Below are 26,242 nucleotides of genomic sequence, written 5' to 3' on the forward strand. Positions count from 1 at the left end.
TATACAAAGATGCATAAACAAAATCCTCAAATTTTATCTGTTTTTAAACAATTTTATGACTTAAGAATTTATTAGTATTACTTTGACATTTATCAATAGCAATCAGAAATGGAATATATCAAAATATCACAAAAACACTTGTTGATGCACTGCAGTCTATTATTCATGCTTCAAATCCTGTTAATGTCTTGCTTATACCTTAGAAATACCCACTGTAGGATTGATGCAAAAAATACTATCTCTGTCTGTAAGGCTTCTGTTTTTAATGGCGGAATTCAGTCAATAATTCTCATTATGGACAATGTGTAGAATTATTAGCCTGGATTTTAGGGGTCGGTTGGTTTGTTTGGGGTTTTTTAAGTAGCCCTTAATCTGTTCTTTCTTTTTGTGGTCTGTGGCAAATTAAGATGCTGTGGAAAAGATGGAGATCTTGAACTGCAGCTGGTTTGTCCCTGCCACAAATCTTGTAGGCATCTAGGCTGGGATTTTGTCAGTGTGAAGCATGAGTGTAGTCATTGCCACTGTAGGCTTCTAAGCACCAGATATATACTTGCTGTTCTGAAGCAGCTCATACTGTATCAAGTTCTTGGTTTGAGTGGTTTTTTTAGCTTTTCAATTCCAGTAAGTGAATGCACCAGCATGTTAAAATGACAGTAAAAGCAGCTTAATTCCATATCTGTTTGCATCTGAGATTCAGGAAACACATCAGAAACAATTATGTATGCTTAGAAATATGAAATATTTCTTCAGATGAGTACTATTGCCTGTACTCATCTAAATATCTCCAGTTGTGATAGGTGGAGGGTAGTGTTTGTATTAGGAAAAACCTCTTTATTTTCATGGTTGGAAGCATTTGGGGAAGTTGTTAGATTATGAATTCAGTCCCGTTTCTTCTCTGCATATTGAAAACATTCCCTTTAACAAGCTGAAACTTCAAAATACATAACTGCCTTTATTTGATGATGTGGTCCACACTAGAAAAATTGAATTTGTTACCATGACAATTAGTTTTCATTTCATGCCTTACAAGAATATTACCTCATGTCTGCAGAAAAACATGATCTTGATTGAAAACAAATATTCATTTATGATTGGATACTCACATATTTCTCACCTCACCTGAGGGGAGAAAAGACTAGCTTAAGTGGCAGCCATACCAGAAAGCTTTTGTGGAACTGCACGTGTGATGGGGAATTACTGGAAATTGTGCAGACAGGAGCACTTTTCCCCCATGCAGGCTGGGATGTGAATGATTACAAGTGATTAATCTGTTCTGAACACTTGAAGAGCTTTTGCACTGTTTGCTGTATTACTTGCCAGGCACTTAGAAGCATCCTAGACAGCCATCTATGCAGCATTTCTCCAAATACAAATGTGACAGTTGAGGCATTCCTGTAAGTTCTGATTTCTTCACCTTCCTTGGGTTCCCTTTTGTACCGAGATAATCACCTTGAAACTGCACTTAGTAACACCCATCTGATTTTCAGAAAGCATTTCAGGGTCAAGGTTTGTGCAGGTGTCAGATGATTGCCAAATGTACTTAAAAGTAATACTGTAATCTGTAATCTTGCTTTTTGTTATTGAATTTTACTAGAAATGGGAGAGAAGTGGAACCTTTTAAATACAAGAGAGTTATATCCCAGTGCACATTAATGCAGGACCTATAGTAAAAGTAAATTGCGTAGAAAAAGCCTCTACTTCCGGCTGTGGATCTGTAATCTCATAGTCTTTTTAGAAAATGAATGCCTAGCCTAATGGCTGTTTTTTAATATTAGATTATTTTCATTTGATGGCAGTAGAGTGTGGAATTTATGACACCATGCTGTTTACAATGCCTGATCTCTAGAAAAATACAGAATGTTTTTTTGGCATGAAAACTGTTACCCCAAAGGCTTGTATTTCTGAAATTCAGCAGCTTTTGGTAGAAATGAGATGTGAGTCAGAATTAAAAAACGGTTCCTCCAATAGTAGAAAATTGATTTCTCATGAAAGGCTCTTTGTGTCCAGGGGAACTGACACTTGGAACTCATTTGTAGTGACCTGAAGGAGAGTATCTGGTTTTATTAATTGTAAGTTTGCTGCATATTGCTTATTCTGTTAAATAAGCATGGCTGAAACCAAGGAAGAAAGACGAGCTGTGTGTCTTGTCCCTCTCTGTTAGCACTAGGGTAGGTAGAAAAATCGGCACAGAAAGAAGCTACAAAGAAACCCCAATCCCCAGGACATGTTCAGCCGGGTGAGCTGTAGTGGAGTCTAGCAAAGGCAAGTCTAGGAGAGAGAAAACAGCAACTCAGGAGCACCAGAAGGTATTTGGGATACTGTTTTGAAATGAAATGACAGACTTTTCTTTGGGAAACAAAAGGGGTTATTCTTGGTTGACTGTGACTCTAAAGGCACCAAATTTAGTGTACTGAGAGCTATCCTTCGGTATAAGATCAGTCTTGCAAGGAGAATTAGTTTATAAATTCCTTTATTTTGAATTTGACTCAATTTTAAAACTAGGGTGTTTAATCTCAAACCCTGTTGTAGTAAGAGATAAGTTTAAAATGGAAATTTGTATATATATTGTTGGTGTGCTAACTCCAAAGAAAAGCTGCAGACAAAAGGGCAGCTCCCGGTCTGGTTAACAGTGGATTTTTCCCTGTTGTGGGAAAGATTCCAGTTAGTAATTTTGAATCTAGAGCATAAATTAGCACAGACTGAAAGAGAGTGCAGGAGGTAATACTTGGTATGTGACCACACGAGGAAAATGTGTTGGCACATACCAGAGGTGTTAGGAAATTGAGAGATTAAAGACAGAAGGTGGGAACTGGCAAAGGGTGAGCACACTTGGGAAGCAGGGCAGTGGGATTAACAGTACCTTCTGAAAACCAGCATTTCTGAAAAACTGGGATCAGGAGGCTGAAGGTGCTTAAAAAAACCACCCCTAAACAAACCAAAGCAAGCCAACCAACCCAACAAACCATAACCTTGCAAATCTTCCAATCATCCGGGTAGGATCACACAGAGGAGTCACTAAAGTAAGTGTTCTCTCCTCAAGGTCTGTGTAGCTTAAGTTTCTGTGGCAGGCTAGACTCCCTTGGGTTTAGCATAACCCCAGTATGACCTTCATTTTGTGGCTCAATACTCTTTTAGCTGTATTACACTGATTTGGTTTTGAGTGTATTTAGCCTCTTACAAGATTGCAGTCTTGAGGGAGAAAGAAACATAGGGTGAGGACTGGTACTGGAAACAAAAATGAAAGAAACTCCTTGTATGAGAGCAACATACTCAGAGAAGGAGGCAAAATGCATCAGGATTGATGACTTGCTTTTTTGAGCGTTTACTGAAAACATTAGTTTGCACAGTTTGAGCAGCTGATGGATGGCCCAGTGATGGAGATACTTTCTGCTAACCAAATTTTGGAGGTCTGATACGGTGTCTGAATGCTGTTTCTTTTTCCTCTGCAGTGATCTAGAAAAAAATAACATCACAAGAATCACGAAGACAGACTTCACAGGACTGAAGAATCTCCGTGTCTTGTGAGTACAACAACAAAGATTGTCTTTGTTTACAAGACTATTTTAGGGTGCTGGTCCTGAGAACGTCCATAATTCTAGAGTTCAGATGCTAGTAACTTCTGCACATTATTCAGTTGTTTGTATTGTTTTAAATCAGGCAGCTGGAACAGTTTGTGTAGTGAAACAGTAAAGTTTAGTTCCGTGCTGAAGTCTGAAAGTAGTTTCAGAGCTATTTGTGTTTCTCACTGGCTTTTAACCAGTCTTGTGGCAAAAAGTCCACTTGCCAGTCACTCATCATAGATCAGTTACACTGAAGCACTAGCAAACAGGACTTTCAGACTTAGTCACTTTAAGGTCCAGTGCCGTTAATAGCACTTTTGCAGAAGATGAAGCAGAATTTGACTTAAAGACAGCTTAGCTGTATACAAGCCGCCTTGGTGCTCTTTGTCTAATATAGAGTAATAAATACAAAAAGATTTAGGTAGTGCTGTCTTTTGATCCAGAAGTATCAGACAAGAGCTTAGCTGTATTTCTGAATGGGCCTTGAACACCAAAAAGGCAAACATCAGTCTATCGGATTTGTCATTCTGGATTTCCTGTTTTCTCTTCTATGAACCTCAGCTGGCACCGCTAATTTAGTGATGAAAATTAGGCCTACTTGAGAGATATGTCTTGTACTTCTATATAGAACTTTTTTCTTAAGAAAATAATCTAGGGCTAGAAGAACCAGAAATAGATTTTGAAGATGTTTCAGTTCTTTCAGGACTTTTCCCCTTTAATTTAACAAGTAATTTAGATCCACTTAACATCAATACAGAAGCAGACCTAGATATTGAAGCTTCTGCCAGAAATACTGTGGGGATCTTCTATTTGCTTTGTGAGAATTAAGTTTATTGCATTATTTTTATATGTAAAATCCAGTATCTAGCTTTAAACATTTGGGCATGTATGAGAGGGTGGGGAAAAAAAGCCAGATGAGAGATACAGAATAGTTTTGAATGTAGTGTACTGAATTAGTTGAGGCTGAGCTCTTAGGAACTTGGTGTTTCTGGAGCTCTCATTTAAAGTAGCTGTTGGTTTCTGCCTTCACTGAGCTTGTGTCTGGTCACTGCTGCTGTTGGGATGCAAATGTGCAAGTCTCTCAATGAGAAACATTGATGTGTTATCAAGGAGATTGTATACATGTGTGTTCATAAGCAGTGGCTGAGATGTTTATATTGAACAAGTTTCTGAAACATCCAAGTTATTTATGTTTACAGTAACCCATGGATTAAGCTCAAATTTCTAATTTTAAAAGAAACAAGAATTGATACCTAGTTCTCGTTATCAAGTTGCGTGACAGTGACTACATTCTGTGTGTGTGGTGTCTAGTTCACCAGCTGTATGTCACTAAACTTTAATTCCAAGTTTTAGTGACAGGGACAGAAACCTGATCTTGAGTTGGTCCCAGCACTGGCAGAGGCAGGTTGGTTTAGCACTGTGTTGACCCCTTCTGAAACAAACAGCCATCAAAAATCAAGAAACACCCAAGTAATCTGCCCTGGTTTAAGCCCATCTGGTAACTGAGCACCACACAGCATCTCACTCACTCCCCTTTCCCCCCACTTGGGATGGGGAGGAGAATAGAAAGAATATAAATTCCATGGGTTGAGATAAGAACAGTCCAATAACTAAAGTGTAATACAAAACTACTACTACTAATAATAATAATGATAAGGGAAATAGCATGGGGAGAGCATACAAAACTAAAAAGGGACAGGGGAAAAAAAACAATAAACAGAAGTGACACAAGCTTAATACAACCGCTCACCACCTGACGACTGATACCCAGCCTGACCCGAGCAGCCCTTGTGGGTAACTCCCACCAGGTTCTATACTGGGCATGATGTGCTGTGGTGTGGAATACCCCTTTGGCTAGTTTGCATCAGGTGTCCTGGCTCTGCTTCCTCCTGGCTTCTTGTCCCCCTCCTCACTGGCAGAGCATGAGATGGAAAAGTCCTCCATCAGAGTAAGTGCTACTGAGCAACAACTAAAACTTTGGTGTGTTATTAGCACTGTTCTCAGACTTAACCCACTTGGGCGTAACAAATTGCTTAACACAGTGCTACTTAACACACAGTAGTGCTGCATCCGTTCCTGGGAAGGAGAAAAATAACCAGGACATGACCAGCTGAACCCAGGACATAATCTCACCAGCTCACTGAAGATTCCTTTGTACAATTCTGAAGATTGCCTTCTGCAGTCAATATTTTACTTTGAGTATCTTCTAAAATAAGACTTAAAACTGCACCTGTTGAACTGTTGGAGACACTTGGTGATAATTCAATGAATGAATGAGTTGAATTGAGATCAGTCTTTTCTCCTACTACCTTAATGCTTTTGAACAAGTTGCCATATACTAAGAAAATGTTTCAAATCGATTGGAAGACTTTTTGTTCCTGTGGTGTTTCTCTCCTCTCTTAACAGTGGAGTTACTTAGATTTCCTTGGCTCCCATCCCAACTGTCAATACCATTTTGCAAGTCTATTGAAATACACGTACTATATTATCGTTAGTGTCAGTAGTTGTCTTGGTTTGGTTGGGCTTTTTTATAGTGTCAGACATTGTCTAATGCTGTTGCAGTCATTTATGCTGAATGCCCATAACAATAATTAAAATAAGGCTTGCCATCTTTACATGATGTTTCTTTTTGTTCTGTGTGCAGTACAGGTTTATATAATGTGTTTATTCAGTCCTTGAGGAGTGAGGTGTTTGCTATACAAGTCATAAGAAACAAAACCAGAATATACCCATTAAAAACAGATCTATCCCGATGTGCAATGGGGATATAGTTGAAAGCACAGAAACGTAAAACCTGTTCCAGAGTTCCTAGAAAGGAAGTCTAGTTCTCTTTTCGGACAACAAACAAGTGATCTGGAAACTGGTAGAACAGTACAACAGAAACCAGCTTCCAGTCTCAAACTGACAACATACATGCAAAATATTCCTCTGTGCATGTTTTCCTTTTAGCCCTTGTAACTTCATCTTGTTTCTCTTGTGCAGTTTTTCTCCCCCCTCCTTTTAGGAGCATACCTCTCTGCTTCACATGTTTGGGGTTTTTAAATTTCACTTTCTGATCTTCTTATGTGGTTTTAGCTGTGGAATACTCTCTTGCTGTCTCTCTTCTCAACTGCTATCCAGCTGCTCTGAGCATCTCATAGGGTTGGAAGTGGAGGATTGGCTGTTGGGAACAGGCAAGAATGGTACTTTTGACTAGTTAGTCTTGTCTGAGCCCAGGCTTACTGTGTGTTAAGTTCTTCCTTTCTGTGTTACAGCTAAAGCCACATAAAATGTTCAGAGGGCCTAGAGACCAAGTCTATGTATGTGAATGCTCTTACAGAAGCAGAATATGGGTGTGTAAGAGGAAAATTTGGCTTAAATGAAGCTGTTGGTCTTTCTGTTCCTTGGCTTCTGCTATACCTCTAAAGAGCATTTCGGCTGTGTAAATGAACAGTCGTTTCCTGCACAGTCTAAATCAAAGAGAAGTGAGTCTCCATTGCTTGTAACTTCTCCTTGTCTTGATCTCAGAGGTGCAAAAAAGCTGGGTCAGATGCAGTGGAAACCAGGGACTTTTCCCTTAGGGTTTTACACCATGTGGTACAGCAGGAACATACAGGGCTGTGACACATAGCTGCTGTGGCTGTATTTCTAGAGGGCTTGAATCCCTTTGGATTGCTTATGAATGGTTTACTTTGGGTCAAGCCTGAAGTTTTTGCAGAACACAAAGTCCGGACAAAAATATATGTTGACATTGAGTAGGTTCCTGCTATGGGCTGTAGGAGTCATCTCAATTGCATTACATAAACAAAGAGTAATATACTAAAGATGTAACAATCAGCTTCAAGACAAACACCTTTCTGAGCATAATGGTTATGGCTATAAAAGTTTAGGAACAAAAGCATTTCCCAAATCCGGCAGTCAGGAGGCAATGTTTGACTCACTTTCTTGTTACTGGCCAAGAGAAAATGCCATGTTTTTAATCATCTCTGATTATAACTGTTACTTGTACTTCTGTGAAATGGCTTTTGTAGCATATGTGAAGAGAAGCAGGGGAGCTTTTGTATTCTGTTGTCTTAAAATTAACTTTTTTTCTGGAATTGCAGACACTTGGAAGAAAATCAGATTAGCGTGATTGAACGTGGAGCATTTCAGGATCTAAAACAACTTGAACGGCTGTAAGTATGTCTATTTCTATACCTGTGGTAAACCTACAGGTTTTCTACCTCACTGTTAATGGTCATTTACAATATTTCGTGATGATAAAGTAAACTTCCTTCAAGAAAAGAGAGGGGTGCCTGTTTAAATTTAGGTATGCTTTTAAACACAGTTGAATTTATATTGCATGATACTTAATAGTTGAAGTAAAATGTGTAATTGCTTGCCAAGAAAATGGAGCTGTCAGTGACACCAGAATCTTAATAACATTATCAAAAGGTCATTATCTGGGCAACTGTTTATATTGGTATGCAGATGAAAGAAGATTTGTTTATAACAATTTCATATTATACGTAGATTATATATTTGTATTCATCTATATATAAAATCTATGCTAATGGAAATTGAAGTTGTCTCTTCTGAGAACAACAGTATTTCTAACACATAATTTTCTGCTTAGATTCGTTTCCTTTAAAGTTGCACAATGCCAGTGATACTAGTGAATGCCAGGGTATAACACAAGACTTGGTGGAGATGAGATTTTGATTTCCCTTTGCTTTTGAGAGCAATTTAGTTTATTAAAAAAAAAAAAAAAAAGGTGAAACTAAGAGGGGTCTTAATCCAGGATCTGATTTATAGAAACTACTGGCCCTGCAAGCAGATAAACTTCAGTATCGGGAAGTACCACAGTAATGCTATATCCAATTGCTCCTCTGAGCAGTCTGTACTGTTTAGCATTGTCATGAAGCTCTAATACCGAGATACTTCTGAGAATTACTCTTTGTTAGAGTTAGGTGACTAGCATAAAATCTCATGCTGGTTTGGAGCACTGTTTGTTAAATGACGAAGCAGGTTTTTGTGCTTGATAACTGTTATTTGCAAGGCATTTGTTGCAGGACTTGGTGTTTTCTAATTCTTATTTTCTAAAGCAGCTTTCAAAAGTTAAGTTCCCCCTAGAGATTGAGAGAAGTGTGGAGTATTGAGCATATACTGTACTGAAACTGTTTCAGATGAGCTCAGGATTAGATTCTCATTTAAGTTAACTAGTGCATTGAACTTTTTACATGAATTTACTCAGGGTTTTGGTCTTGAATTTCAAAGCTCCATTTCTGGCAATAAGGGAGGTGAGTTTTAAATTGTGATTATAACCCATTTTTACCTATATTCAGTTAGAAAGCACTTTGAGGAAAAGAGTATCAGCAGAGCTGATTTCTGTCACGTTTCCCGGGCAATAAAAAATGACCAGCTTAATTTTCCAAAATTAAGCATAGCCTGACACTGTAGAAAACAGTTTGTTCATGTTATATCTCATCTGTGCAAGTCAGTATATTGAATGAATCATAGTTTTAAGGTCATTCCATATATATATGCATGTGTGTGTCTATATATCTAAACAAACCTTTCTCTATTTGGACAGAGATAGACATAGTTAAACTATGGAATGAGTTCAGAAAATATCTGGGAGAAGGGCTAGCTATTAGAAACCAGAAATAATACTCAAACATTATCTTAGTGTGTTGTTTCCTGAAGATCCTGCTCTTTTAGCAAGTGAAAATCATTATTTTGTGAAACCGGAAGTTAGGAAATGTGAAACCTTTGATAATGTCTCTTTAAGGATGTTAGATTTGAAAGTCTCTCTTTCCTGTGTGGACTCTTAACTTGGCCTGTTGAGCATACCCCATCTCGGCTTCTCTTTTAGGATTGCCTGTCATTAAAATTTTTCCTAAATTAATGTAGTTATGAAAGGGAGGCCTGGAAACTTGCAACTTTTTTGTTTTTTAGCTTAAATCATTTTTAGGACAAAGCTTTGGAGAATGAACTGTGGAAAGTTTGGCATAACTTATAAAGGCTAAATTGCAACATTTTAGGTAATATTAAAGCTATTTTATTAAGTATTGTCAAACATTGCAAAATGTTAATGAAGAAAGTATGCTGTTTGAATTTAAAAAACCTGGCTTTTTTCCATTTAATTTCTTTCAAATAACAAATAAAAAGTGCTTATACTGCTTCGATTTTGGAATAACATTCCTTTTTGATCTATTGAAGTAGATGCAAAAGTAATCATTAACTTTTGAAACACAGCAGCTGCATTGAGTCAGACTTGAAAAAAACAAGAGTAATTTCTATTCCTGGCAAGATACCATATATAAAGGTCTTCCATTCAAAGTAACAGTGGATGTATATTGTTCTACACCCACCCCATGGTGATCGTTCAAAGGGCATACCCTTAGGCCAATATTATTTTAATACAATATATTTTCACTTGTCTGGAGAGTGAAGCAAATCCATCGTTATTAACGGAGTGAATGAACAGCATTCTGTTTGCATGTCCTGTGTAATAGTAAATGTTCAGTCAGATGTCTGTAAAGCTCTTGGCCACTGCTGCCACAGGCTCCGGGATGGTGCTTCTCCAGGTATTTGGATTTGACGCCGAATTTTTTTTTTTTTTTTTTTTTTTTGGTGGGATCAGTGCTTCCAATACAAGTTGCAGTATTAAAGGCATTATTTAGATACAGAGCAGTGTATTGCCAAAGTTTTATATTAGCTTAATAAAGCTTGTCAATATCAGCTGAAGGAAGTGCATAGTGCAGTTTATGGTAAAATGATGGATGGTACAAGGTTAAGAAATAATGTGGAAGGTAGAAGCCACTTTTAACTTTGGCATGTTTGTCCTGTGCTTTCCAAAGGCACAGGAATTTTAGCCATTGCCTCTTAGAAAAATTCAGTGGTTTGAGTAATAGAAGATATTTTGCTGAGTCCTAGGAATCCTTCAGAATGACCAGTGGTACTTACCACATTGGAAAAGCAGAGGTGTTTCTACTGGGTCTATTCCAATAAGTTTCTATAGTTCTATTCCAAAATATAAAGATTTGTGGTGAGGTAGTTGACCAGAAGAAGTTAAGAGGCAACATTAATGGGTATAATTGGTGCATACCGCTTACTACCCTCTACTTGTTGCACTGGTGTTGAGCCTCAGACAAGCCAGAAGTGCTCTGGTGCAGTGTAATACTGTGCTGCTTGCAGAGCCTATGGTTCAGTGTGACTTGTGTGTGTCCATTGTCTCCTCTAAGGGTTGTTAGCTTCTCCCCAGGCTTCCCTAGTGATCACCTTTCCTTTAGCTCTGAAGTGCTTCTTTCTCCAAAAAGCTCCAGGTTGATGTTGAATGACAGACTGGGCAGGGCAGAGGTGTGCATCTGTTCAGTAAGTGGTTAAGAAGCTATGGAAATATTCTGCTAAACTTTACAGTGCCACTTGTAAATTGTCGTAGTCATGTCCTTCTTGCCAGTAGCAGGGGAGCAGTTTCAGAACCACACCTTGTGCCCTTTGTGCGTGGAAGGCTTCAGAAGCTCCAGTTCTTTTTTTGCTAGTTTTCTTCTGCACTGTTTTTTTTTTTTTCCCTAGTAGTTAACTGTGAGAGGTCTGACTTTGATCCTCTTCCCTGGTTTTGTTTTTGGTGGTTTGAAGCAGCGTACATATGCCTGTACAAACACAGTGCTATACTGGTACAAAGTGTTACACCCACATTGATTTTGGATTTTAGCATTTCAGCTGTATGCTTTGCTATTAACACTCTGTATGGTTTAAAGTTAAAATGAATCTGATATTCCGTGTACAGAGAGGACCAAGAAGAAAGAGGCATACTGGTGGGCCTAAAAGATGATCTGAGATTTTTTCCAGAGCCAGATGTATGGCACACATTTATGTGAAAAATGAGGCAGGATATAAGACACCAATGGATCCTGACTTTTCCACAGCCAACTGCCAGAAATTGTCACGTAGCTCTATTATCTTCAAAAGGCTGGACTTTGGCTGATGGCTGGTTCTTTCTACTCAAATTAGTGTCTGTAGCTAGCATAAAAGATCTCAACATCTGAAAATACTAAAAATATGTTTTGTTGTTTAGAGGAGGGGGGGAATATGTTAGCATGGCCAAATCAAATCTTTTCTAAGTTGGAAAAAATGATTAGCTTTAACCAAATGAAAAACTAAAATCCAGATTTTAATCCTTGCTTATGCATGTATGGGCTTGATTTTGTGCTAAGACAGAGGTCGAAATGGAAGTTGCATTTGACCTTTAACTGCAGAGATGCTATTGTGCATTGGGCCTTTGTAACTGGTTTCCCAAATGCTTGATTAAGGTATTAAAGTGTATTTATTTGGCATAGTGTGCTGTAAGATTGCTCTTAGTGACCAGAGATGCTAAGGAGAAGAATAAATTGCTTTGTGATGCTTCACAATCTGGATTTCATAAATTGAGATTGAAGAGGCTTTAAATAAATCATGTAATACAAAAAGCATCTTCCATAATTAACATGCTGAGTGGAAAGATTGCTAAGTGCTTCAGAGGAGGGGCAAAACAATGAAAGCATTGGACAGTTCTTTGCTGTTGTAAACAAAGGCTTATTGCAAGTCTTTCGCAGCCTGGACGGATCTATAGTGTTTATACAGGCTTTGCAGTGTGTGCAATGTAGATGCATTTCTGGAACTGTGTCCACGACCCATATTTATGAAGCTGTATGCGTTTGTAAACATGTAAGACAGTTTGAATACAACCTTTTAGAAAAAAAGGTTTATTCTTTTATGTCTGCATTTCCCTATGACATTATGGATAGCATATCTAATTGGAGATCAGTGATCATAAAATGCTTATCTGGAAATGCTGGAGAACAAAGACACACTAAAATGGATTTAGAGCTGTGATCTGATATTAAATCAGTTTTATTACTTGCACACTTTCCTCTACCTTCTCAAGCTACCACATGTAAGTTGGTGTAGTACCAGGTTTGCTACCAAATTCCCCAGGTTCAGGTGGTGCTTCAGGAGTGAGGATTGATAACCTTGTGCCTATGTTCTGCTACCCAGGCAGCTCCTGACACTGGGACTTCCCCTCTGAGGAGGATATGAATGGCATGAATTGGGGCTGCTTGGAGGCATGTTGAAGGTGCAGTGTGCATTTTGGAAGGATGGTTTCTTTGCTGTCAAAGACAATAGGATTCCCCATTGATTCCTGAGGAATCAAGTATAACATGTCAAAACTTGAGTTACTGTTTGAGATTGGGCAGAATTACTGCTCGAACAATCACCATCAGTAGGATAAAACAAACTTGTGCTGCCTAATCCCCGATCACAGTCTACATGTCAGTGATGTAATCTGTTGTAAATGGGCACAAACAGTTTCTATTAGAGACCTGTTGTAAATTTAGCCACTCTTTGTGGGAGCTAGCAAAGCGTTTAAAAACCTGAAATTTGGTGTTCTTGTTCTTGCAGTTTGAAGGATAGACTAATACTTGATTCTTGCACTGCCTGAGTCTGAGCTAGCAATACTTGCTGTATTACTCCTTGTAATACTCCTTGCTGTATTGGCTTATGACTGCAACTTCAAGTCTTATTTACTGATGTTGCTTAATATTTAATTAATATTGTTAATAATGTTTGTTGCATATCTTGTGAGATATTATTCCAGTTAAAACAGTAAAAAGGAATCCTATAACCAATGTGTGAAAAGGCAGTCTCTTTTATCTTGCTTTTGCAAGGCAAGTTTAGTACTGCCTTTCAAAGGAGTGTCTGTGTGACTGCTTACATTAGGATGAGTCTAACGTGATGAATTAGAACGTTTTGGGTGTGAGTATCCAAAGGGATGCTGTTAATTTTGCTCCTGGGGGCCAATGGGACAATCATGGAGCACACTGTGTTGCACAGTCTTCCTAATATTATTTGATTTACTTCCATTCCTTTTTCCTTTACACTCTGGGGTTTGGCCAAGGCTTCCCTTTCAGACAATCCCTCTGAAAAATACATGGGAAAATCAGGAATTTATTTAGAGTTTTCGTTTAACTTGCATGGGTACAGCATTACTGATTTCTTCAAGAGCTGTGTTGTTTTGAGGTATGGGTCTTACCTTTCAAGTGGCCATAGTGTAGTTCTTAGCACTTAAGTGAGGACCACAATATAAGTAATTAATCTGTATAATTTTCTGACCCTGGTAGCAGTAAAGTAGCAGCAACACCCTCATACACAGTTCAGGAGTTCCTTCATCAACTTACTGCACAAAACTTGGTCCACACTTTGACCCTGCTGCTGATTCACAACCAGAAGTCTAGAGGAAGGTTAAATCTCCAATTTTTACTCTGGAGCAGTGTGCATTTACTGTTTCTGTGGAGTACAGGACATTGTTCTCCCTATCTTCACCTTTTGTCTTACTCTCAGAGAGCTGTTATCCCAAAGTGACATTATGAGAGCTGTGTCTGAGTTCTGATTCATCCTCTGTGGCAGAAGCCAGACAAAAGCTCTTGACTTCTAATGTCCATGTGAAGATAAAAAGTTGAGTCCTGAAATGTTCATGTGTGAAGGCTGTGTAAATACATCACAGTGATACATCACATCTTCCTGTAACATCATGCAGTTCTTTGGGTATCTGCATGAGAGGTACCTTCCTGGCTTTCTTTTGTGAGCCTGGATTACTACAAGTTTTACTGGTCTATGTCATTACTTCTGCTTTCTCATTATTCTGCCTTTCTTATTGATGATTCAAGTGCTGTGATCTCCTACTCTGTGCTGTCTTCTCATGTACTGTAAAATCAGAGTGACTTTCTGGTCCCCAAACAGCCCATGTCTTGCCACAGAGCTGTTCTGCTGTCTCTTGTGTATAGCTAAATCAGAGCTAGTCTACACCAATGCTTTTCCTTTCTTCCAAGAGGAAAGAGTTGTCTTTAGTTGTTTTGTGGGCTTGTAACTGGATAACACCTTCACTTTAAGTCTGGGATGTTTATGACTCATTATTGGAGCCGACAGTTTCTAAATTCTCCATGGAATCTTTCTAAATACTGGTAGGTAGATTCACCTAACCTTCAAACCACAGGTATCATTTCCAGCCAGAAAAAGTATTTTGAAACTGGCTTAACTCATTTGACTGGCTAAACTATGAGCCAAGACCTCCAGCCTTGTCCTTTCTTTCTTAAAGAGCTATATATACGAGTTTGCCTCTTGTGCTGTTGGAGTTATATGTAAAATAACCAGCATGATCAAGATTTACTCTGTTAGCAGAGAGGTAACCCAAGCCACTCCATCTCTCGTCAGTCTGCTATAGCCTTCCAGAAAACTGCTTCATTGGCAGATTTAATCCAAATGCCCAGTCTTTGGAATTGTAGAAGGTACCTTATGAGATTGAGTGACTGTGACATAATACAGTAAATGCAATTCAGGGTTGAAGAACAGGGAAATGGAGAGGGGAGGAGGGGTAGGGAAATCCTAAAATGTTGGAGTTCTTACAGGACTAAAATAGAAGCTCACAGATGGTCAGCAGAAGGCTGGCTGTGTTCATGAAAGAGAGATCCGTAGAAGGATGCTGAACATGAAAAACTTGATCCAGCTAAGAAGACTATCTGAGAGAGGCTGCAAGCTAACAAAGCTGTGCTTATGTGTCCTGTATATGGTTCTGTATGCACCTGCATATTGGCACTGCTGGAAACAGGATACTCATCTAGGTGGGCTAGAAATCAGTTCCAATACTGGATGTTTTCTGTTGTTTCATCTGTTGCAAGAAACTAAGCTGCTTATCGTCTTTTCCAAATCTTATTCTCCTTGTACTGAACTATCTGCCTACAGTTCAGGTACTAGGGATATCCTGTGCTTTTCATGGAGAGGCCTGAGACTTCAGAAAGCTCTGCTGCTTTTTCATGTCTAGAGCAGAGGTGTTTCATGGACTTCAGCTGACCTTTGCCCTGCTAGGAAGCTCATGCTGGATATCTGACTGGAAAGGAGTGCCGTCAGGTCAGCAGTAACAAAACCCTGTTTCCTGTAGACTTGCTTAAAAAAAAATCCCAGGCAAAATCAGTAGCTTCCCTGAGAAACGTGAATGGTAATGCAAAGATAAATAGCTACAAGATTTATTCAGGAGGTATGATGGCAACTGCTATACAAGATAGAAATGGTGGATTGCTTAGTTGTACAGTCAATATCTCAGTTTACATTGAGAATCACACAGAACAAAACTAATAGCAAGTACATGGTAGTTCTTGGTGTGTATGAGTGTGTGTGTGTGTGTCTCCAAATAAAATAGTAAGAGATATTGATGGTTTGAGTGTGAATAGTACACTTGAGGAAATCACTGGGGAGGAGTGCAAATGTTGTGTCTTATCGAGACGCATCTTGGCTCAATCTGTCAGCTCACCTTTATTAATTCTTGGAAGGAAAGTAGGAAGCTCATTAATTTTATACTGCTTTTGATTCAGCTTTATGTGCTGCTCTTGGCTCAAACAGCAAAAAGAAATGTTCCCAAGGCATGGCTCACGTACTTCACTGCACTCTCACTACTGCACACTGGCTACTCTGGAAGATTTCACCGAAATGTGTTTTTCTTCTACTACTTAACTGCCAGTACTTCAGAGGAAAGTTGGTCATTTGTGTAAAGGACATAGGAGATATGGTGAGGAAAGGTTTTATATCTCTACTGTTCCCACAATTCTAATACAGAGTCAATATAAAATTGTAGTGGGGGAAGGGACATTTACAACTCTTAGTCCAAAAGTTGTTCTGGCTGGAAAGGAATGTTGTAAGATCTCCAGTACATACATTTCCATATAGAGTCAAGATTCTCACAGTTAAAGTCTGAAGAAAATACTCCAGTATGGCCTGTTTCATACAGATGTGCAGTTCAGATAGTGAATAATGTGTTCTATTATTGATATTAATTTATCAGGAAAATGTTACTATGTTTTAGCTGAAGTAGAATGATACTGTCCAGTAATGGTAAATCACCTTCATATGTAGCGAGTAGTAAAATACACATCTCAAAATGTATTTAAAGCTTTAAGATAATATTAGAATATTTTTGAAGTCCAAAATGCATCAATTTCCTTTTGAATTTTGTTCATTTCATATGTAGCTCAACTTCCAGTTTTAGCCTTTCCTTCAGAATCTTTTGCTGTGAACTGTGATGTGGTGTTCATTGCCATGGTCCTGGTCCATTACAGCACCTAAGCAACTCCCTGCTGGCTACTTCAGATGTCAGTGCCACTTCCTGCAGCTCTGAAAAGATGTCCTGCTCCAGTGCAAGACAGGACAATGCATGTTCAAAACGACTGTGGTCACAGCTTTGGTTAGTAAATATTCATAAGATCTCACTGATTGAACTTTAGATGATGTACCACAGGGCTGAGCTATCACTCTAGCTTTGAAACAAAGCATTTACACTGTTTTCCAGAAAGGCAAAATATGGAAACATGGCTCTTCTAGAGAGTAAGAAAAAGCTTCAACACAAAAAAAATAGTGGGGCCTTTTTGGAAGCAAACTTCCATGTGGGCACTGCATGCTTGGAAACAGCACTGCTTAGGTGTGTAATGTGGACTGATGATAGCTTGGCCTCAGGTGAGAGCCATCTGCAGTTTGGATCTCGATGTTGGCTATTTTCCTGATTTCAGCGCATATAACTTGAGCTTCTATTGAAATTAGTTAAGCATTATTTCAGGCATTGAAACATGTAATTGTCTTTGTACACAGATGAGCCGTTGTTTGATGCTCATACAGGTTATGTGCTTGGAAATGGTTTCTGTTTCTTAGGATAGTTTGAGAAAACAGTAAAAACTGCCTGTCCCTTTCTGTTACCCTATTAACATGGCAAACTGTAGGTTTGCCACCAAATTCTTTGATTGCTGTGCTTTAAGTTTCAGGACTGAAAAAGTTGTGGATTAATTCAGGAAATTATTCATGGTCAACTTGGCAGAACTTGCTCTGCATCTATCAACAGTAGGTTTGACAATGTCTGTGTCCTTGTGCATCGGAGAGACACTTTATATGCAGCTGCAGTTGATGTGAGTGGCACAAACATACTTACAGAGTAGAAATTTCATTCTTTGCCTTCTACTGCTGCTAAATGCCTTGGATGAGCTACATCTTGTGCATGCTATCTGATGAGAAAATAGAACAGGTAAAAGAAGCAAGGGTATGCCTTGATCAGATGGTGGTCTGAGTGCCCTGAACTACCCGCTGCTTTGTTTCTGCTGGACCACCTTGATTTAGCCTGTTGCAGTGGTAAACTAGTTCAAGAATGAATCCCTCCTGCTCTCTCTTGTCCTTAAGTGAACAAGAGCGATATTTCTTCATGTGTTTATTTTTATGGGACTGTTGTTGGAATATATTCTTAAATGATGCAGCAGCTGTCACTTTCTTACCATTTGGGGACTATTTGGTGAATAAAGTAGTTGTGAGAAACTACTTACGCTGATGCTTTGGAGATGTGTAGATGTGTAGTGGTTCTTCTAATTGGGTATACACATTTGGGAAAATGGCACTTCCAGATAACTGTGTTTATGTACTGTGGACTCCTGGAGGGCACTAATATCCTCAGATTTCATAGTTACTATGTCTGTCTGTAGCACATAATTATATAGTTACATATTACTCAGCCGCTGCTGGTCGGCCCCAGTTTTCTTGTTCTTGCTGAAGCAAGAGTGAAGCTTTTATTTCTTTTGTACACATAAAAAAAAAAATAAATTGGCCCCTCTTTTGTGAAGGAAGCCATTAGCAGCTCTGTCAATAGCTCTGCACAGGAGGAATCCAAACACAGGAAAAGTGCAAGGCAGGCAAAGGGCAGCTAGCAAGAAAGCAGGATGCATGCTTCAGTGAACTGTTTTTGGTTTGCATTAGTACATCTGACCAGGGCTACAAAACAAAAAGGTTTGTTTTAACAACATGAAAATAAACGAGCTTGATTTCATCAAAAACATTTTCATAGTAGGTCACTGACCCATAAGAACTCATGGAAAAACAAATTTGGGTCTCATTTATGTAGACAAGAGGCTCTGTAACCACAGGATTCTTCAACTTCTGAAAGCGATGATTACAAAGCAGATGGAATAATGACACTTCCACTACAATGTAACCATAACTCAGTTGGAAGAGCTGATCAGCATTGAATATTCCTTCAGAGTTCTAAACATTATTCTTTTCTGTGGCTTGCTTGTTTGATTTTAGCAGCTTTTTATACTTGGTGAAGATTTATGGGAGTTATTTGCTTAAGCAAAACACTTAAAGGATTCATCAGACATTTCTCCAGGATCTGTAGGAAATAATTCAAAGTCTGTGTAACTGTTGGGTAAGAACTGCTGCATCACTGATCTGGAATAATTTGGTTGAACTTTGTTTAGCTTAAATAACTTTATAAAAAGGGTTTTGTTTCTCTGAGCTTCCTCATATTAGGAGGATTATAATTCTTGCCATCTTAGAAACACTGTGTTAATGGCTGAATTTCATGGTGTCAAGCACAGCAATCCTTAAATCATCCTGTTCCTTTGTGAAATAATTATGAATTTAGAGTGTTTTAACATATTTTTATTCTTGGGGAATGTATGGATATCTAGGTCTTGAAGGCTTTCTGTCAGACCAGTACAGTATTGATCTTGTTTTTCCTCTGGCACAACTTCATTTTAACTGTGTCCATTGAACACACCAGAAGTTGCAGCCTTTCATATAGAACAGAACAAACGAATTCATGTTGGTTTACAGTTCACCTTATCTTAGAATCATGTTTTCAGTTCCTTGGATATGATCTTTTCTCTAGATCTTTGTCTTGAGGTGTTATGGTGAGGATCACAGGAAGACAGGAGGATTCTAGGGTTCATGCTGATGTTATGTGTATTAGATGCACTTTTTCATTTTTGTCGTGGATAATTCTGAGTGGGATAGGTGTAATGCACAAGAAAAATAGAAACTGCTAGGTTTGAAGCACTTGATAACTTGCTGGGAAAGTGGAATTGGATCAAAAGCCATTATCAGCGAAACTGAGTGTGCTCAGTTTTTAGATAAGAGCTTCATTAATGACAGTGGATTTTTTGTGGCTGGTTACCCCTTGTGGCTTCCAAATGAGCAAGTGTCCTTCGAATGAGTTGTGATAGGTAATTCCCACCGGCTTGTGATGAAGCAGTCACAAGAGCTGTGTTTCATTCTCAGGCTTAAGTCAAGTGTACCAGCTTCTCTTAGCTCCACTTCATTATTCCCTTATATTCATTCTGCTGGCTTTGGAGGATGGTCCCTCTGTGAAACATAGAGTTTGCTTTCGGGCAGGAGATGATTCTGCTAGTCTTCCTTTTTAACACTGCTGCTTGGCACATGGCCCCGGGGAAGCAGGAGTGACGTGCCATAGGAGCATTCTTTACTATATATGGAGACTGCGGTGAGCCGGGCTGGTATCAAGTGATTACAGCGGATCAAACGGGGACAGTCTGCTATTGCTTCTGGTAGACATTGCAGTAACAGTCCTACTTGCAAGTTTTCTGCCTGATTATTCAACAGCTATTTCTGACTTCTGGAAATGGTTAGATTAATATCAACTTTTAAGACTTATCAGCTGGGGCAGTATAGCTGGAAGATACGCATGCTAAAACTCACTCTGCTTTTCTCACATAGTTTCAGCCCTGACCTGGAGAGTTTACTGTCTGGTGTTAGCAAATGGTCTAACCATGGTTTACTCTTACTGCATTTACAGAAATTGATGAGGTACTAAAAATGGTGGACACTCAGGGATGCTGCAGTAGTTTCTTTATATTCCTTCAATAAATTCCTGTTGTATTCATGTAGTCTGCTGAGGAATAATGCGAAAGTAACTACGTTTTTTCTGTGTTAGGGTTTTGAAGACGTAAAAAAAGGAAGATTCTGTGTAAATCCATTTTTTAATTATTATTATTTGAAACAATAGAACTTACTAATAGCACTCCAAAAACTGAGAAACAGCTGCAGAGAGCATCTCTGAGGGTTTACTGATCAACTTTTGTGGATTTATTTAAATCATAGTTAAATTGTAAATTCTTTCATGAAAGTTTGATAAAGACAGCTATAACTTCCCATCCTGCATCAATGTAACTGGTTTTATAAATATGCTACTGAGTTAGGAGATTGCCCATGCACTTTTGCCTGCTGCTTCTGGATTTACAGGGTTTTCTTGCTGTTGATGTCATTAATAAACACTCTCTGGTACTTAAGATTCTCTATTCCCTTCTTCACTGAAGTTGGTACTAACGTTTCTGTCCATTTCTGTATGACTCAGGGTGTTGATCTCAATATTTAATGCATATACACCTTTTTTGTTTCTTCATGTTGGCTTTGGTTGAAGTTTAAACCTGTTCCTCATACTTAGTTTATGATACTAATCTGTTCCTAGCCAGGGGACATCTCTGATGTGCTGGCTCTATGTTCCATCTTAATGTCACATTTTATGTTAAGAGATCCTAAAAAAAACAAACCAAAGGAAGGTTTCTCATGTTGAAACTGAAGTGTTGTAGAGCTACCAGTTTGTATGCTGCTGTTTTCAGCCTAATGAAAAGTCACTAATTAAGGGTTATTACTTCTGACAGCTCTGAGAATGGGAACCAGGACCACCCAGTCTGCTGGGTTTGTAATAGGGGTCTCAAAGTTGTAACTCTTCTAAACAGCTTTCCTTCAGAAAACACTCCCTTAGTGACATACAGTGGGATCTCTGGTAGTTTTGGGGAAAGCTTCTGTACTAACATGTCACATAAATAAAGAAGTTCATTTAGTCCCCACCATAACCCTGTAATATGGTTGTGCTGGGCTTCCTTGTAGCAACCTCATTGAAATTCCATTATGTATCGTCCGGTTTTATTTCCTGGTGTAGTAATAGGTGCTGACAGAAAGAAATGAACAAGGTTGACTTTTTTTTAATGGGTTCTGTGTCTTGGCTGTTTTCCCTTATGAAAAGGAAGTGATACAAAGCAAAAAAAGAAGTTACATTAATGACCACAACACATTTCTTGGTGCTAATAGGATTCTCTGGTGAAACCATTGACTGAAATGGATTGGGCTCCTGCTTTACTGCTTCCCAAGTCAGTGCTGTTTAAAGGAGGAAACTTAGTAACTCTGTAGAGTTCAGTAACTCCTGACTTTCTGTCTGAGTCTCCTGTTATGCGTTAATTCATTTTTATTGCTTCTTGGTTATGCCCAAGCTTGTGATGGAACCACTTCTCCCTTAAAGTAACTTCTACTGCATCATGTTCCCTGAGGCTGTTCTCCAAGGACAATGCCACAGAGCTCTTAATAACAAAGGAGAACAAGCTAGCTTGTTTATTGCCCCAAATAAGACCCAGATGTTTGGAGTGTGAAATAAAACAAATGACCAAATTGGGGACTGAACCCAAGATTACTGGGATAATTTCTGGATATTAAAGGCTGGAGTACCAGTGCTGCTCCCTTATAGCCACCCATTTAAAAAAAATCCAAAAGCAGTAATTTTGATTTTCTGTTGGAGAATGAGCTGTATAATGGGTAGCAATGCAAACATAGATGTTAAATCAAACTTGAAAGTTGTTGAACTTGTGTGGAAAGGAACAGAGTGCTACTTATTTCATGACAAATATGCAGTACTGTGGTTTGGTAGTAAAGCTGTTGCTGCTCAGTAGAAAAGCAGACGCAGAATTTGGAGGCCAGTAAGTATCACACACATTCATGGGGTTAAATCTAGATAATTGTTATAATCAAAGAGCCAGTAATAAAACTGACAGTTTCTGTCATAGCCAGTGTATCAACTTAAATTGTTGGGTGAAATGTCAAAGAAAAAGAAAAGTCATTTTACCGTAACACAAACTGTGTCCTATGGTTGAAAGGGTAAAACCCTGGGAAGATGATGGCTGACTTCTTGCTATGTTACATGTGTGCTTCCATATGCATCTTGTTATTTTCAATCTATACTGATCAGGCCTTTGATATAGATTGGATTTATTTCGTGTTTGTTCTTGTGAGTGGAACTCTGTAAGGCAACAGTATCCAAATGAGATGAGATCCTTCCAGTAGTGTAAATATGAAGGATGCAGCAGAAGTCTGATGCAGAGGGTTGACCAATGTACAGGGGGGTTGGAGGAATTCGATTGCTTAAGCAAAGGTATTGTCTGTACCTATCATGCCTACTAAGCAGAACAAAAGCACTAGCTATTGATAAGGAAAAGCAGACACCTGGTTCTATTGACAAGGAAAAGCAGACACTTGGTTCTATTGACAAGGAAAAGCAGACACCTGATTCTACCGATAAGCACCTATTGATGGGGAAAAGCAGACCCCTGAATCTACTGTTAAGGGGGAGAAGCAGATGGTTGATGGCTGGGACCAAACCCTAAGGCCATACGTGAAGACTGAAAGGTGAAAAGTTCAAGAAGAGGAAGACTCATTTACTTCATCTTGAAGACCCCTACCCACAGGAGGAAGACTCATTTACTTCATCTTGAGACCCCTGCCCATGACCAGAGGGGGCACTGCGCAGGCGCAAAGGACCTTCTAGCTCACTGTAATAGGAAGCGGGGATAGGACATGAATATGTATAGGCGTATGGAGCAACCTTATAAATGTAGAGGGAAACAACACTGAGGCACGCATGACTTTGAGGAATTATCCCCTTGCGTCTCAGCACTGAATAAAAGCATACCTACTTTACAACTTTAACGAGTTGTGGAGTCAATCCGCGCATCAATTTGGCGAGCCAGGCAGGAGGCCTCTGTTCGGCTGCAGGATCGGCTGAGGGGCGGACGTCCTAGGCGCCCCAGGCCGCTTGCCTAGAGGAGCTCCGCTTCTCGTCCGCTCACTGCAGGGACAGACAACAACCTGTGCCGGCTGCGGAGAAACGGTGTGCTTGGAATTGAGGTAATTTAGGGGGCCTGTAAGGCGTACGCGTGGCCCGGGGCTGCCGGTAAGGCGCGCAGAGACGTCTGGCGCACAGCGAAGTTCCCCTTGGCAGGTAGGGCTTGCAAGCAGGGAGCTCGCTGACCGATAAGCGGCCGCTAGCGACCCTGGAGGTGGGTCGGGTGAGTCTGGGTTTTCGCTGCATCCCAAGTTTTGGGAAGCAGGACAGACCTGCTGCCTTAAGAAGCAGGAGAAGAGTAAGAGGAACTATAGTGTGGGTGTGTGGGATCCCATGTGTGTGTTTGTGTTTCTGTGTGACTGAGACCTAGCATAGCTACGAAGCGAGTGTGGAGTCCTGATCTGCGGTTCCGTGTTCTCCGTGAGGAGAGCGGCCGGAGACTGACGAAACGTCTTTGTTTTGTGCTTTGTGCGTATATGTCTGTCGTTAGTGTTAAAGATTAGTCTGTCGTTAGTGTTAAAGCGGTGGGGGAGCAGTAGACAAAAGTAAACTGCTGCTATTGGGGTGTGTGTGTGTGTGTGTGTGTGTGTTAAGTAGAGTTCCCTCTGCGCCCCGGTGGCTGTATAACAGAAATATAATGTCTGTAGTCCTACTCTTGAGACTTGGACTTCACACTCAGTACCAGAGGCTTGTAGCCTCACATATGCGTGCATAATAACTTTTGAACAGTGGAACCTGCCGTGGATACTAGGACGGTGTAAATTTTGTTGGAACCGAAACTATGATCCAACAACAGGGGAGTTGATCTTCAGAACCCAGAGATATTATTTTACTGAACCCCCTGAGAATATCATAACACTCCTGTGTAGGTGCTCTCATATTTTTTAAGTGCATTTGCAGAGCACTGGGAAAGAAGCTATAGAGATTTGTAAAAGATTGTTTGAAATGGGAGCCGGTTAAAACAAGGGGATTCTGAAGAAAAGCCCATTGGGTTACATTTTGGCACACTGGAAAGAACTGGGAGGGTCTTCTGGGGGCTCGGTAAACAAGAAAACATTGATGAAATATTGTAACCGATGGTGGCCTTTATATACTTTGGAAGATCAGGAGAAATGGCCTGAAAATGGAACTCTGAATTATAATACGTTGTTACAATGAATGTTGGTTTTGAGGTTGCCAGGAAAATGGGATTAAGTACGATATACAGATACGTTTTTCACTTTAAGAAACCACCCAGAGTGGTAGGCAGAATGTGAAATTAATATAGCTCTGCCAGATCCCTAATTCTGGCTTTGGAAAAGGACAAGGAAAAACTGAAAGCTAAGCTGGAGAGATGTTGTTCGGCCTGTGATATTGGGGAATGATGTTTAAAAGTTACAAACAGGAAAATTATGTATCACCTCCGAGAGGAGCACCCTCTGTATCTGTCCTGTCAGATATTGATGAGGAGGAGATTGCTGTCACCTGCAACAAGCAGCGCATTCACATTAAACCAGAAGTGCTGTTGCAGCGGCAGGGTCTGAAACCTCTGCAGAGCAGGGGGAGCAACTGTGAGGAAAAAAACGGGGGGGAAACCAAGTGGAAAGGAGGGGAGCTCGCGCAGCTCCTGTGTTTGAGCACGGGATGGGTGCTGGGGCGGACAAACAAGTGGGAACAGACATGTTGACAGACGGGACTGAGGGGTTGTTGAATAAATGTGGACAGAAGTGCTTTGAAACTGATGGAGGAGGAATGTCGGGCAAAGGTGGGGGAAGTGGATTCTTCCCCTGTGGAACCGGATCGGTGTGTGTGTGCTGTGGGGAGTTTTGAACGTTGGAAGTGAGACTGCCCTGCGGGGTAGGGAGCGCCATGGGGTGGCTCCGGTGGCTGAATTGGAACTAGGCTGACAAGGGACCTGGGGAATCTACCCTAGCAGATCCACTGGTTACATTAAATCTATGGACTAGAGGAAATAAAGTGGAATTTAGGTGGCTACAGGAGCAACTTATTCGGCGTTAAATCAGAGGGAAAAGAATTTGTTACAGATGGGGGAGCTACTGGCCACCAAGGAAAAAAAAAAAGTGCAAAACGATGCAACCCTTAAGGTACACATTGGGATAACAAATAGGAATGCATAAAATTTTTTATGCATGCTGAATTCTCCGAAATCTTCATTAGGGCAAGAAGCAACATTTAAAGAAGGCAAAATGGAATTAAGAGTTAAAAACAATTGATTGCAGTTTTGAGTATATCTTTAATTCAACAGAAAAAGCAAACAGGAGGACCTCCCTGAAATAGAAGAAATCCTTAACCAGGTATATGTGGGAGTATGGGCATCTGAAGTTCCAGGTAAGGCGAAAAATGCTTTGCCTGTTAAAGTAGAAATAAAAAGGGGGACCTGCCCAATTAGAATAAAACAATATCCCCTAAAATTGCAGGAAAGGGAATTAAAAAACAAACAAACAAAAAAACACACAAAAAACCCACAACCCACATTTATTAATTGAATTTGAATTGGAATATAATACTCCTATCTTGCCAGTAAAGAAATAAAGTTGCAGATTGGTTCAAGATCTCAGGAATCAACAAATTTATAGAGGATATTTATCCAGTAATAGCTAATCCATTTTCCTTATTGACTAAATTGAATCAGAAATGATTTGCCGTCTTGGATTTAAGGATTCTTGCTTACCATTGGCCAAAGAAAACCAGAATTTATTTGCTTTTGAATGGGAAAATCCTGACACAGTAAGGAAAACCCAATTAACTTGGACAGTATTATCTCAAGGGTTTTAAAACAGTCCTTTCAAAATCAGCACTGGAACTAGAATCATGGAAACCACCCACTCAGACGGGGATTCTGTTACAATATGTGGATGACCTATCAGTTGCTACTGAAACAAGGGAAGAATGTGTTCAGTGAATGGTGGGATTACTGAATTTTCTGGGACTGAATGGTTATTGGGTAACCAGACAAAGACCCAACTAATCC

At 39.6% G+C, this 26,242-nt stretch overlaps 1 protein-coding gene across 3 annotated transcripts in view; it reads left to right on the top strand.

Moving 5' to 3' along the window:
• Positions 1–26,242, top strand: part of SLIT3 (slit guidance ligand 3) — a 520,423-nt gene that overhangs the window by 21,404 nt on the left and 472,777 nt on the right. For all 3 annotated transcript variants that reach the window (XM_061348428.1, XM_061348427.1, XM_061348429.1), the window contains exons 3-4: positions 3,450–3,521; positions 7,643–7,714. In XM_061348428.1, the coding sequence (XP_061204412.1) occupies positions 3,450–3,521; positions 7,643–7,714 (144 nt within the window). The remainder of the gene's footprint in view (positions 1–3,449; positions 3,522–7,642; positions 7,715–26,242) is intronic.

The sequence above is a fragment of the Neopsephotus bourkii genome, unplaced genomic scaffold (genome assembly GCF_033783945.1).
Source record: "Neopsephotus bourkii isolate Nb327-2 ecotype Australia unplaced genomic scaffold, CSIRO-AGI_Nbou_v1 NB_357, whole genome shotgun sequence".
NCBI classification, from domain to species: domain Eukaryota; kingdom Metazoa; phylum Chordata; class Aves; order Psittaciformes; family Psittacidae; genus Neopsephotus; species Neopsephotus bourkii.